This window comes from Morchella sextelata, assembly GCF_020137385.1.
Source record: "Morchella sextelata strain SCLS chromosome Unknown scls_17, whole genome shotgun sequence".
In the NCBI taxonomy this organism is placed as follows: Eukaryota; Fungi; Ascomycota; class Pezizomycetes; order Pezizales; family Morchellaceae; genus Morchella; species Morchella sextelata.
The window spans coordinates 139,680-152,059 of record NW_025408632.1 but is presented as its reverse complement, the minus strand read 5'-3'; the positions used below and the strand labels follow the sequence as shown (position 1 = coordinate 152,059).

At 44.7% G+C, this 12,380-nt stretch overlaps 4 protein-coding genes across 4 annotated transcripts; 2 read left to right on the top strand and 2 right to left on the bottom strand.

Moving 5' to 3' along the window:
- Positions 1-551: 551 nt before the first annotated feature.
- On the top strand, positions 552-1,110 carry H6S33_004176 (uncharacterized protein; the record flags this gene model as incomplete). The annotated part of the gene is made up of 2 exons (XM_044835767.1): positions 552-858; positions 911-1,110. The coding sequence occupies 2 exons, from the start codon at positions 552-554 to the stop codon at positions 1,108-1,110; spliced, it is 507 nt and encodes a 168-aa protein (XP_044690914.1).
- Positions 1,111-1,164: 54 nt separating this feature from the next.
- On the bottom strand, positions 1,165-2,255 carry H6S33_004175 (uncharacterized protein; the record flags this gene model as incomplete). The annotated part of the gene is made up of 5 exons (XM_044835756.1): positions 1,165-1,326; positions 1,381-1,493; positions 1,567-1,995; positions 2,090-2,178; positions 2,245-2,255. 5 exons carry the CDS (start codon positions 2,253-2,255, stop codon positions 1,165-1,167), a joined length of 804 nt encoding a protein of 267 aa, XP_044690913.1.
- Positions 2,256-4,616: 2,361 nt separating this feature from the next.
- On the top strand, positions 4,617-5,775 carry H6S33_004174 (uncharacterized protein; the record flags this gene model as incomplete). The annotated part of the gene is made up of 7 exons (XM_044835745.1): positions 4,617-4,682; positions 4,863-4,885; positions 4,936-5,045; positions 5,107-5,257; positions 5,314-5,431; positions 5,485-5,615; positions 5,679-5,775. The coding sequence occupies 7 exons, from the start codon at positions 4,617-4,619 to the stop codon at positions 5,773-5,775; spliced, it is 696 nt and encodes a 231-aa protein (XP_044690912.1).
- A 1,698-nt stretch (positions 5,776-7,473) lies between these two features.
- H6S33_004173 (uncharacterized protein) lies at positions 7,474-7,694 on the bottom strand (the record flags this gene model as incomplete). The annotated part of the gene is made up of 2 exons (XM_044835734.1): positions 7,474-7,577; positions 7,634-7,694. The coding sequence occupies 2 exons, from the start codon at positions 7,692-7,694 to the stop codon at positions 7,474-7,476; spliced, it is 165 nt and encodes a 54-aa protein (XP_044690911.1).
- Positions 7,695-12,380: the final 4,686 nt, after the last annotated feature.

Genomic DNA, 12,380 nt, shown 5'->3' with positions numbered 1-12,380 from the left:
TCCCAACGAGCCAATGATACTGGTGAATATGTTCCGGGCGATTGGCAGATACCCCGAATTCGTGAATGGACCGCTTAACACATGTATTCGAGAGGGGACCGGTCCATTCACGAATGGACTGGTAAAATGTAGTTTGGAAAAAATTGTTGATCATGATTCATGAGCGCGCTCAGCAACCAAGGCTGCTAGTAGGGCGCGCGACCTCAACCAGCAATGATTTTGGGCGAGGGTTGGTTGCTAGGGCGAGGGTTGCTAGGGCGCGCGACTTGAACCAGCAATGATTTTGGGCGAGGGTTGGTTGCAGTCGCGCGCGCGCGACCTCAACCAGCAATGATTTTGGGCGAGGGTTGGTTGCTAGGGCGAGGGTTGCTAGGGCGCGCGACTTGAACCAGCAATGATTTTGGGCGAGGGCTGGTTGCAGTCGCGCGCGCGCGCGACCTCAACCAGCAATGATTTTGGGCGAGGGTTGGTTGATGTCGCACGCGCGGCCCTAGTACTTAATCCCTTCTTGAGTGCCACTGTACCGTGATAATCAATCTTTCATAATCAACATGCCAGACAACACTTCAGATCCTGCTGCCCCCTATGGGCGAACAGCTACAGGGAGAATTAGAAAGAAGCCAACGAAGGCTCAATCAAGTAAAACTGCACCAACTCTGCCTGCTATACCTGATCAACTTTCTACTTTTTGCCCTGTTCCTGCATGTGCAAGAGATTTCAGATACCGGAAAAACCCAGAGAAAGCTGTTTGGCAACACCTCCGGTACTATTCTAGAAGATATGAGGAGGGAAAAATTAGGGAGGACGGACACACTAAAGCTCATTATTACTATAAGGAAAAAGCCAAATCAGCATCAGGTACTAGGTTTTCTCTTTTCCGGGAATTGAATTAATAATTAATTTTTTTTAGGAATGAGCAAGAAGGAAAGAGAGCGCGCAAATTCAGCTAAATGGAGGGCTAAAAATCCAGAAAAAGCAAAGAGATCTTCTGCTCTCGGTGCTATCAAGGTTAAGGCTGAGCTACAGCTTAGGCGTTCCGGAGATTTTAGTGAGGAGAAATTGAAGGAATTGGTGGACGAGATGATGAGAAAATGGGAAGAGAAAAATTAAGAATAGAAAATTTTATGTAGAATTCAATCATTTTAGGTACAAATAATAAAATACTTAATTTTTCCTCAACTGACGTCCCCTCTTTGTACTTTGTTGTTGTGGTGGAGGTGATTTATATACAAGACCCTCGAGATCCGTTAACAACATATCCACATCAATAAAAGAACCATACTCCTGTGCAATTGGGTCACGTAATACCTCCAACGCCTCATCATACTGTATATGCATATCAGAGCAAATAAAGTGTGTTAAAATCTCTGGAGCAATCACAGATCTGAACAATATCTCTGGATCCTCGTTTTGATCTCCTTCAATTTCCATTTGCCTCCGGAATTGTCCAGAATGTCCTACCCAAAATGCGACCGGTGTGATTTCCATAAGTACTGTTTGACCAGTTTGATTAGTTTAATAATTTTAGGAAAATTGGAATCATTCTACCTGATTTATAATATCCACAAGGAATAGACTTATTCTGCTCAAATGTCCGCTTAGCCGATACGGAAGGCCCATTTTTTCTCCTTCTTCTTCGGTTGATAAACTCTTGATAGAAATCCAACTGTTGGTAATTCTTGATAGTGCGTTTGATAATATTTTCATGTTGACGTAGGCGTTCTTCTATAACAAGTTCTTTTGTCCTTTCAATAATATCTGAGAGGAGCGGGTATTTTTTCTCCATCGCATATATCACTGCACCATGAATCTTCTCACCGTATTTCCATTGTATCCGGTCTAATTTCTCCTCCATAATTCTCTGTTCAATATTATTGCTAGCAGATGAATATTGACTGTCATTGCTAGAGGGTTCTGGAGAACTACTTTGATTTTCATTCTCGGTGGCTTCATCTGAATCATCCGATAATAGTAGCGGATCAATTGGAATTTCTTCTATATGAAAATTAATACCTAATATGAATTATCAGAAAGTGACTAAATACCAATTTCGTTGAGAATATTTGTTGTATTAGTACATTCTTCTAACCGGGGGTGACAGCGGGAGGTGCAAGTTCGGTTTTCCTTAAAACATCGGCAGTATCGAAGATTGCAGTTTTTCCGACAGTTACATGGTACCTATAATCCATTGAAAAAATTAGTATATGAATAGTTTTATAAATAGAACTTGAATATATTTTATACATTTCCGTCATTACGTAAACCAGCTGAGATCATTTGTGATGCTACCTGTAACGATATGCTATTTCTATTGTCTGGGATTTCAATTCCTGCAATAAGAGCCTTCGGGATTCTTTCTAGTTCTGTGGTTGGGTAATGACGCTCTAGAATACCATGTAAACATTGCAGTTGGTGCCTGTCTGGATGCGGTTTATTGATTATTCGACGAAAGATTCTTTTGTTATCTATTGACCGACGGGATAATGGAGGAACTGCCAATGCTACTATATCTCCAACATTAAAAATGTCAACTTTTTTCCGAATGTTGTATTTTTTAGCCATTGATAGCTGTGCTTTGGCTGTATTGCGTCTCACTGTTTCCAGAATATCCTCGCTGTATGAATTGATAATATGTTCCGCCGAATTGATTTGAGAATTGAGAGGAATAGATACTGATCCAGTTTCCGTTGAACCGGTTTCAAATAGTCCAGAACCTGAAGGGGTAACGCTTCCACGGGCACTCAAGTAGTCACTTTCTGGCTCTAGAGTAGGTATCTGAACTGGAGTAATTGATCTTGAATTTGATTCAAGATTTAGATAGCTGTCGGTATCTGTAATACGTTAGGGAATATAGAGTAGTATCGGGACAGGATTAGACTGTACCTAAAGATGCATTATCCCTATATAAGCTTCTAGGAACTAATGACGTAGGTTCAGTATCAAGAATTGATTCTTCAACCTCATCAATAATTGTTGCCAATACTCGTTCACTCAAAGAGAGCTTGTGTGGGTTCATCGGTTGTTTGAAAACAATTTCATATGGTGTAAGTTTTGTTGTTTCATGACGTTGACTATTAATCGCAATACAAATCTCCGGCAAAGCTAGAGACCATTGAGTTGCTCGATTGGGATTGTCGTTAATCCATGCCCGTAACTTTCGCTTAAAGGTTCCATTTGCTTTTTCAATTAAGCCTTGAGACTGTGGATGACGTGGTCTACCATTTATAACCTGAATTCCATAACGTTCGAGTAAAATTAAGAGTGCACCCTTAAACTCTCCCCCATTGTCGCATTGCAAGATTTTCGGAGGCCCAAAATGACTCAACCAATTGGCCATTGCATTTGCAACCTGCTCGCTCTCTTTGGCAGTCAATGCATATGCAGATGAAAACTTACTAAAGTGATCACAGACATGCATTATCCATTTATATCGACCATCTGGTTCCATACTCATATCCATTAGATCCACCTGTACTCGTTCAAAGAGATTGCCGACCTTAATAGGTTGCAGGGGCCCAGTTGTAGTTTTCGGCTTGTTAGAAATACAAGTCAAGCAATTCCGTACCACCCACTCAACCTCCGACCGTGTGATTCCATAGAATCTTTCATCAATTGCATTGAAAGATTTATTTTTTCCGGGATGCAATAGATCACAATGTACCTATAAAATTATCAGTAGTTCAACAGGAAATAGGAGAATCGGTATGGAATACTTTTACTATAACTTCAAAGGCTTCCAATTCCGGTACCACATAGAGCGGTTGTTTAAAAACTTTGTCCTTGCTACTTATTTTATGCAGCCGTCCACCAATCATTTTAAAGTGCCTGAGAGCTTCAAACTTTGCTTTTGACTCCACCGCATTCCCAGCTGCAGGTCTGTGTTCAGGATCCGATGCGAAAATTGTGAGTAATTTGTGCTTAGTAGGAGAAATACGAAAACGGTTTACATGGTTGGGGTTCTGAAGAAATCTCATAAACTCGGCCCTGACTGACTCGGTAAAGGGAGGTGGTAAAGGCATACTCAATGGTGCTGAAGAATCGGTAAAAATCTCTTGTAGATACAGATTTTATTTAGAGGGAAAAATTTTTCCGCACTATGATTTTTAATCGGTCGCCAAGCATTGTGGGGGTGATCGTGCATTATACAACAACTAGATTAAAGCATTAAACCTCAATTTATTGTGGGCCATCAAGATATTAGAACTACATTATTAGCGGGCCATTCGTGAATAGACTGGTCTGCTGGGAGATGTATGTGGCTAGCAGTCTATTCACGAATACTTCAAGTCTATTCGCGAATTTCTCTTGTCCATTCACGAATTCGCAATATCTGCGGATCGCCCGGAACAAATAGAGAGATGAAGAGTTCCGACTTGGCTGTTCGTGATGGAAGGTGCAAAAGACGTTTTTAATAAACAAGTCTCTTGGCTCATTACTTTACCTAGCTGAAATTATTCACAACAACGGGTTTGCGGCCCGTTCAGTATAGGGTATCTTGAGTCTTTCGCTCTGCCAGAAAGACATAAAAGCCCCCGAGATTCTCGCAAACTTGTGAATCGGTCAAGCGCAATCGTGTCTGTCTGATAATTATATATCTCGATACCGGTACCTTCAATATGCAGCTCTCCGCCCTTCTTTCTCTGCTCGCTGCAGCTACAGCTGTCCAGGCGCATGCCACCTTCGTAAGTGCTCCATCAACCAATATATTTCCACATGGGAGTACTCGTGAGACTCCAGAAGTTATTTACCTCTTATTCCTATGAGAATACTCTAAGGATATTAGGTTCTATATACTCCTGAGTTCTTTGAGTGCCACCATATTTCCTAATCCCAATATAAAACTCAACTAACCCACCCACCAGCAATACATCAACGACAACTCCGCGTACCTCCCCCCTCTCGTCTCCTCAAAACTCCCAAACTAACCTGCCGTAGCGTAATCCGCAAGCCCCCGAGCAACAGCCCGATCCAGAACGTCGCCTCCACCGACCTCGCCTGCAATGTCAACGGCGGTACCCCCGTCGCCAGCAAGCTCACCGTTGCTGGTGCGTATTATATCCCCTTTCTAACCTTTCTCCAGACTCACACTCACATTCAACCCCACAGCTGGCTCCACCGTCACCATCGAATGGCACCACGAAGGTCGTACCTCGCAGGCCATCGACCCAACGCACAAGGGACCCGTCTTGACATACCTGGCCAAAGTCCCCGAGGCCACGACTGCAACCAGCCCCTCAAGCTTGAAGTGGTTCAAGATGTACTTCCACCCTCTTCCTACTGCTATATAAAGAGCGCTGGCTGACATCTACACAGCTATCACGACGGTCTCACGCTCAGCGGCACCACTGAGACTTGGGCTATCGATAAGCTTAACGCTAACGCCGGGAAATACAGCCACACGATTCCCAGCAGCATCCCCGCCGGAGACTATGTACTCTCCCTCCCCTCCTCGTATCTACACTGCACTACTAACAGTAGCTATAGTTGCTCAGGTCTGAGATTATTGCGCTGCACGGAGCCGGCAGCACCGGCGGTGCCCAGTTCTACATGGGATGCGCCCAGATCACTGTTACTGGTGGTGGGTCGGCGTCGCCGGCGACAGTCAGTCTACCTGGGTAAGTCCTCCAATGTGGGCGGGACTCTAAATCTGTGGATATGTGCTAATGAACGGCCTGTAGTGCATATTCGGCATCGGACCCCGGTATTTTGGTCGGCATTTACTGGCCCAAGTTGACGAGCTACACTATTCCGGGACCGGCGGTGTTCTCAGGATAGATATTGATTTTCATTTAGTAAATGGGATGAAACCGAATGCGGGTAGATTATTTGTGGTATATATATGTAGTAGTGATGCAAAATGTTGTGTGTGTCGAGCTGTATTACGCGTTACATTGATAGAAATATCGAGAAACAGAGTGCAAGTCTTTATGGTTCTCATAGTTTCAGTCCCATGTAGTATGCTAAACCACTTTTATCACCTTGGAAAGATCTTAATAGGAGCTTGAACAACCCAACCACAAGACCGCTATAGCCCTAAATTTAAGTCTAGCAATCTGTACCTCTTATCACTCGTAATATACTGGGTTGGTACTGCCGATCTCTCCAAAGACCTGCCTATTTACCGCTGCAGCGCACTTTATTCGTTTTTTATATAAGGCAGGTTGATTAATTTTCTAGCATCAGTAAGGGCTCGGAGTATGAGGTTAGGGCCTCAAGGGTTAGTGGAGGAAATGATTAGGATGAGCCAAATGCCAAGCTGCCACATTACAATTGAGGTTTCACGGGCAAGAAGAAACACTTCATGAAGTACATAACCCAAACAGCCTCCAAAGTTATATCAGATGAGCAGATCTTCTTCCATTGTACCATGTATCTAGCTCCGCTCTAGGCGTTCGGGTCTAATGGGCTTTACCGCACATGACAGTTCATGGTCTCTCACTCGATTACTAAGCTTAAGTCATAGCACAGAAAACAGCAAGAGGAACGGCACCAACGCTAGTTGGTCTAGCTAGATTTTTATTTTCGCTCGAAAAGTTAAAACATGAATATGAGCTACACAGAGGCCCGCAACAGATAATTCTAGTGAACCTCTGTGGGGGTCAACAAAGCTCGATAGGGCTTTAAAGATAAAAATAAAAACAAAAGGAAAAAAAGAAGGAACTAAATTCTAGTTCTGAGGCACTGTGGTCCCGGCAGAATGCCCTAACACATTTCTCGCACGTGCTCCAGCACCAGTTAACATGATGTCTGTTTGAGGGCGCGGACACAGACCCGATGGATTCTGCAAAGCAGCTGTTATCTATTAGGTTCGCTTAGGAAAAAGAGCTAAATAAGAGGAATACACTAACCAAGCTACGCCGCACATACTGGTTAGACTATTTACATGTTCCTGGCATGAGAATGTCTCCACCGCCGACACCTCCATGCGGGCGCAGACAGGCAGACCCAATGGAGTCTGCGAAGAAGCTGTTATCTATTAGCACTGCTTGAGACAAAGAGATGACCAGGAAGAATACTAACCCCGGCCGCACCACCATACAGGACTGCCACCACTGCTGTATCTTTACCCCCATGCGCAGGCAGGCGTGGGGAAGCAGTCAAGTACATAAGCTGAGAAAGTTAGTTATATTCTTGACTAGTGAGAGAAGAGGGATATATCTTAGTTACCAGAAATAGTCACAGTGGATGTCATAATTGCAAAGATAAAGAGTCCCCAGAAGAATGCGATAAGTCCCCAGTGCGATCGAATGGAGTCTGTAAAGAAGCTGTGATCTATTAGTACCGCTTGAGAGAAAACTGTGATCAGGAAGAATATACTAACCTTGGCCGCACCGCCATATAACGTTGCAACCATGGTTGCAGGCAGGCACAGACCCAATGGAGTCTGCGAAGAATCTGTGTGACAGTGTGGTCGATTAGCCACGTTCAAGATAAATAAGGCAAGAAGAAAATATTAACCTCGACCTCAACCGCCTATGTCGGCTTCTCGACGTATTCTCGTCTGCATGCAACTGTCCCCACCTCCGAACATCTATGCAGGTTCAGGCCAGCACCGACCCAATGAGTCTGCGAAGAAGCTGTGGTCTATCAGCACCGCACAGAATAAATACTCAAGAAGGAGGAAAATACTAACCTCGGCCTGCACCCCACATTCTTCCTGTCTGGAGGACAGCGAGGAGGAACCATCTTTCCATTCTCCTCTCTTCGGCACAATAAAGACTCCACCGGGGGGAAACCAGAGCAGATAGCGGCGGAGAAAATGGCCATCCGTCTATCTATCTACCCTTTGGAGGGACTCTTGCTTTATGTCTTTGTTCGATTCTGTTGGTTCGCTCGATGGAGCTTCAAGGGCTGGCTGCTGCTGCAGATAAAATGCAGCAAGTGCACCCAGATATAATCGAGTTGCATTCGTTGCACACCAATCTATATGTACGGATGGGATAGTTGCAGGTGCGTTCGATGCTGTTGATTCGCTCGATGGATTGGATTTATGGCCTCTGGATATCAGAGTAATTAACCAGGGCAGGCCAAGCAAGCACATAAACCTGCTCGCTAGGTAACTTCCCTGCCCGGTCGGCTGCTAATAAGAACAGTTATGTTAGCAGCCGAATAAAAGAAGAGCTGGCTAAAAAGAATGCTCACACCCAGGGGGATGATGGCCAGTTCCATCAGTTTTTCAAGACACGCAGACACTATCACCATATGAATCAGCAATGAAACAGAAGACAAAGGCAAACATTAGTGAAGTCAGTGCTTACCACACCCCAATAATTGAGAGGTCTTTCTCGGTCCTAGACCCCCAATTCTTCTCTTCTACCACCCAGCCAACCCACCCAGGGAGGGATGCATTCCCAGTATGCGTCCCATTCGATTCCCCGGGCCATCACAGCCCCTGCATTAGCTGGTGTGTGAGTACACACAGCCCCTCCCATCTGGAGAGATACGTATTTTTCGACCCTGTTGATTCGCTCGAGGGAATAGAGTGTCGTTACGTTTGATCCCTTCCGCTCCACCCCGACTGCCTCTGAACACGCAAAAACACAGACGGTCAGTTGTCAAAAGTATCTTTGTGAGGGAGGGGGGTGGAGAGATTACAGGATTGGATTCGATTCTGTTGATTCGATCGAGAGTGAGAGGGTTGGGACCTGAATAGAGGTTATCTCGAGGAGGTACAGATAAACGGGGATGAAGGCTTGATGAGAGGGAAGAGAGGAAGAAGAAGCCGGGATAAGAGAGAGAGTGAGAGAGGGGAATGGATGGAGAAAGGGAGTGTGGGGAGTTGATATGGTGCGTAAGTTTGTTCTTACAAGGGCCTGTGTGCCGTCACTGATGAGTGGAGGGGGAACCTGCAACTTTGTGGACGGAAAAAATATATTATATAAACCCCGCCTGAGAAAATCCGACTGCCTACAGGAAGGCCAGGGGTATTCCCGCGTCTACATTTAATAATAGAAGTTACTCGATTACGCATGTACAATTTGCTACAGAATTCAGTACATCAGAACCAAGAACTAGCCATAGTGCCCTGTATTATTTACTAATTTTCTAATGCCTTCGAGACTGTCGAATGTATTTTGTCAGATAAAATCAGACATTTCTACATACTAAGCCCCCCACTGAATACTTGAGTATCATATAAATAGACTGCGTAATAACAGATTCATCTTCACTACGTTATGGTTTTGTTGTTACGTGATCATTGGTCTGAATCTTCATAGGGTATCACTCGGTTGCGCAACACACATGAAGTGCAGATTAAATGCACAGAATGAACCGTAATCAAATTTAAAATGAATACATTTATTTGAGTATCGGATAACTTGCATTTCTCGATAAAATATCTACTGTCTCTATTCTCTGTGGGGCTATGGATGGTCGACTCTTCATAGAGTATCACTCGGCTCACGCTAGCGCAGGAGTTTAATTGATTAATCAATTGATAATTCATTCGTGTTAGCGCGAGATCCTTATCAGATGAAATATATAGAGTCAATGATCCTCTCATCCTGTAAAAGTTAACGATCACACCACTGATACAAATTGATATAAATTCTTTGCCAGCGATCGGTCAATAAAAAAGAAAGAGAAAGAAAACTAATATGAATAATTGATAATCACTTTCAAAGACTCGCAGAAATTGTTTAAGTTGTTATATTAATATTATCTATCTAGGTTTTCCGATGCAATATCACGCTCACTGTTTTTCCCAGGGCCGGTGACATCCTGCACTCCCTCTATCATCCCCCCCACCAGGAACCCAATGCCATCCACCAGACGGCGATGGCTTCAAGCGCAAACACAGCCCCACCACACAATACAGTCAATGCCTGCTTCATCTACCAAATTATCAGCAAGGTTTATCAAAACCAGCAGGTTAAACAGTATATTTACCAGAATGCATTTCGAGTACGGGCTGGAGAGATGCAAACACCGAAGATTTGCACCAGGCTCCCACCAAAATGGAAGTCTGTAAAGGGTGTAGCCCGCCCTCTTATCCTCGCCAAGGTACAGGAACACCTTTCCACCCGCGGCCGGCCCCGCAGGGAGAATGTGCCCTAGCCACAACCTATACGTGGCACACAATTCATTAGATTAGTAACGACCACGCAAATAGCCATGATAGATGGATTAATGGTTTGGATTCTACTTACCGACACACCAATATATTGGTGATCTCGTCGGTGCACGGCTGTAAGCAGCCTCCTGTGAACCCGTGTATCCCCGCAGCCCCACACACCTATATATAGGATGTGCTTTTCCTACAAACAGAGATTAGCCCATTAGAACAGACACAAAACACAAAGTAGTAGAATTTTTGCTTACTCTCGAGCCCCAGAATATATCTCCCAGTGCTGCGAGGGCTGCAGGAGCATATGAAGGGCGAGGTTAGGATGGACCGACCCAGCTCGGGCCACCCAGCCCAGAAACAGAAATCTTGCTGTTTCTGTATTCGCTGATCAGAAGGGCTTGACTGGTGGTCTCGGAGATGGAGCCTTGCTCCAGTTCCTCTCTTGGATGGATGAGTTGATAATTCTCACACAAAAGCAGGAAGGAATAACTCACCTCAACAGATAAAACCCCATACGGCTTTCCAATCCAATAGTCTATCAAAAAAATCAATTAGCTACTATTTCTACCAACATCTTCAAGTAATTGACTCACCGGAAAAGCCGGAATAGGACCGAGAAACTGCTGATGCTCGGTGCATGCAGGCTATGCCTCGTAAATATGGGGCATTCGATGCTGTTGATTCGCTCGATGCGAGCCTAATAAAATCTATTGGGGGAGGCTGCTTCTGATGGATAAGAGTGATAAAAATAAGAATAGTAATTTTCAAAATTGTGGTGTGGGAAGGAGAAGGACGGAAGAAAATTAAGAGGAGTAAGGCATTTGGCAGCGTTTTCTTACGTAATCATAAGTGTAGACAGAGGGACTTCAATTTTCTTTCTCCTTCTTGGCACGGGTTTACTCTGTTCTGTTGTGCCTAGTATGGTCGACGAGCTGGCCTAAGCCGAGCCTTGGCCACTGGTGAGCAGCTTGCTGCTAGTAGGGGATGGGTACGAGACTAACCTCAACCATACTTCGAGCCAACTTATCTCGTAGGAGTGCTCGTGGGAAAAAGAATTCAATCTCTCAAGCTACGCTCGAGCTAAATGATGGACTTATCGATGAAAAATAAGTCATATGTATACTATCAGAAAATCTGCCCAGAGCCATCCCCACCCTGCCCAAGAGCTGAAGAAATTAGATCATAAGAAAAGTCTGCCAAAAGAAACCACCCCGCTGAGCCTGAATACCCAACAACAGAAGCATACAAACAGCTCAATTGATCATGATCAAGCTATGATCTCAAGTCGATCAATCGAGAAAACTCAAGCCAACTCTACTCATGACCTACCTGAGCTCGTAGGGCTTGAAAGAAATGCTCAAGTCGAGGACCTGAGACAACTCGACTAGCTTGTCGCCCACACTAATTGGGCCCTCGTGGCCTAACAGCCGAGGTACTTCGCACTCAGATCGCGCGCTGAAGTCCGAGTGATTACGCATGACTTTACATCACATGTAAACTGCCGGATTTCCTATTGAACATACCTTCCCTTAAGTACATATACCACCCAAATATACTCTCCTCATCATAACCGTAAGCTATTTGACGAAGCCTTGATTCCATTAACACCCCGAGACACTAGGCTTCTCATCCTCACCCAGTAATGTGTCTAGCCACTGAGAATGCCGATACACAAACCAACGGTTAGCTGCGTACTAGGCCCATGCCCAGCCCTCGTTACGTACATCCACCCACTTCCCTCCCGCAACGCACGAGCTCTCCTGGTAAGCAGCTCTCGGGCCGCGAACATTACCTGAGCTGCCGCATCGCCCTCCAGTCACCCTGTCCTTTTATCTCGCTCGTCAACTCAATTTCCATTTACCGAGTATCTACGTGATCACCATATTCTCCACCCACACTACCAATCCTGATATATTTACAATACCAACATCCCCTTTGTCTAGCGAGCAGTGTGTGTCTAATGAGTCAACTTTGCAGGTATTCCAGGAAGTGCTTAAACTCATGGGTCTATCGCATGATAACCGTACCCCGAGGGGAAAAACATCAAATAACAAATGATTTCGAGACTATAGTTAGTCCCTAACCCTGAGTTGTAAAGCTAACTAACTAGAGTATATCATCACTCTGAGCTCTGATTGCTCAGGACACCCCCGACCGCTAGATATATGAAGAGTTTTAGCCAGATCTAGAACCTTGATGGTTCCTTGCAGATCGGCTGCACGCAACTTCAGATCAGATAGATTTGGCGCAAAGGGAACCTTCGAAGTTCGAAATTATTGGTCACATCAAGGAAGGGGCCAAGGTGTGGAAC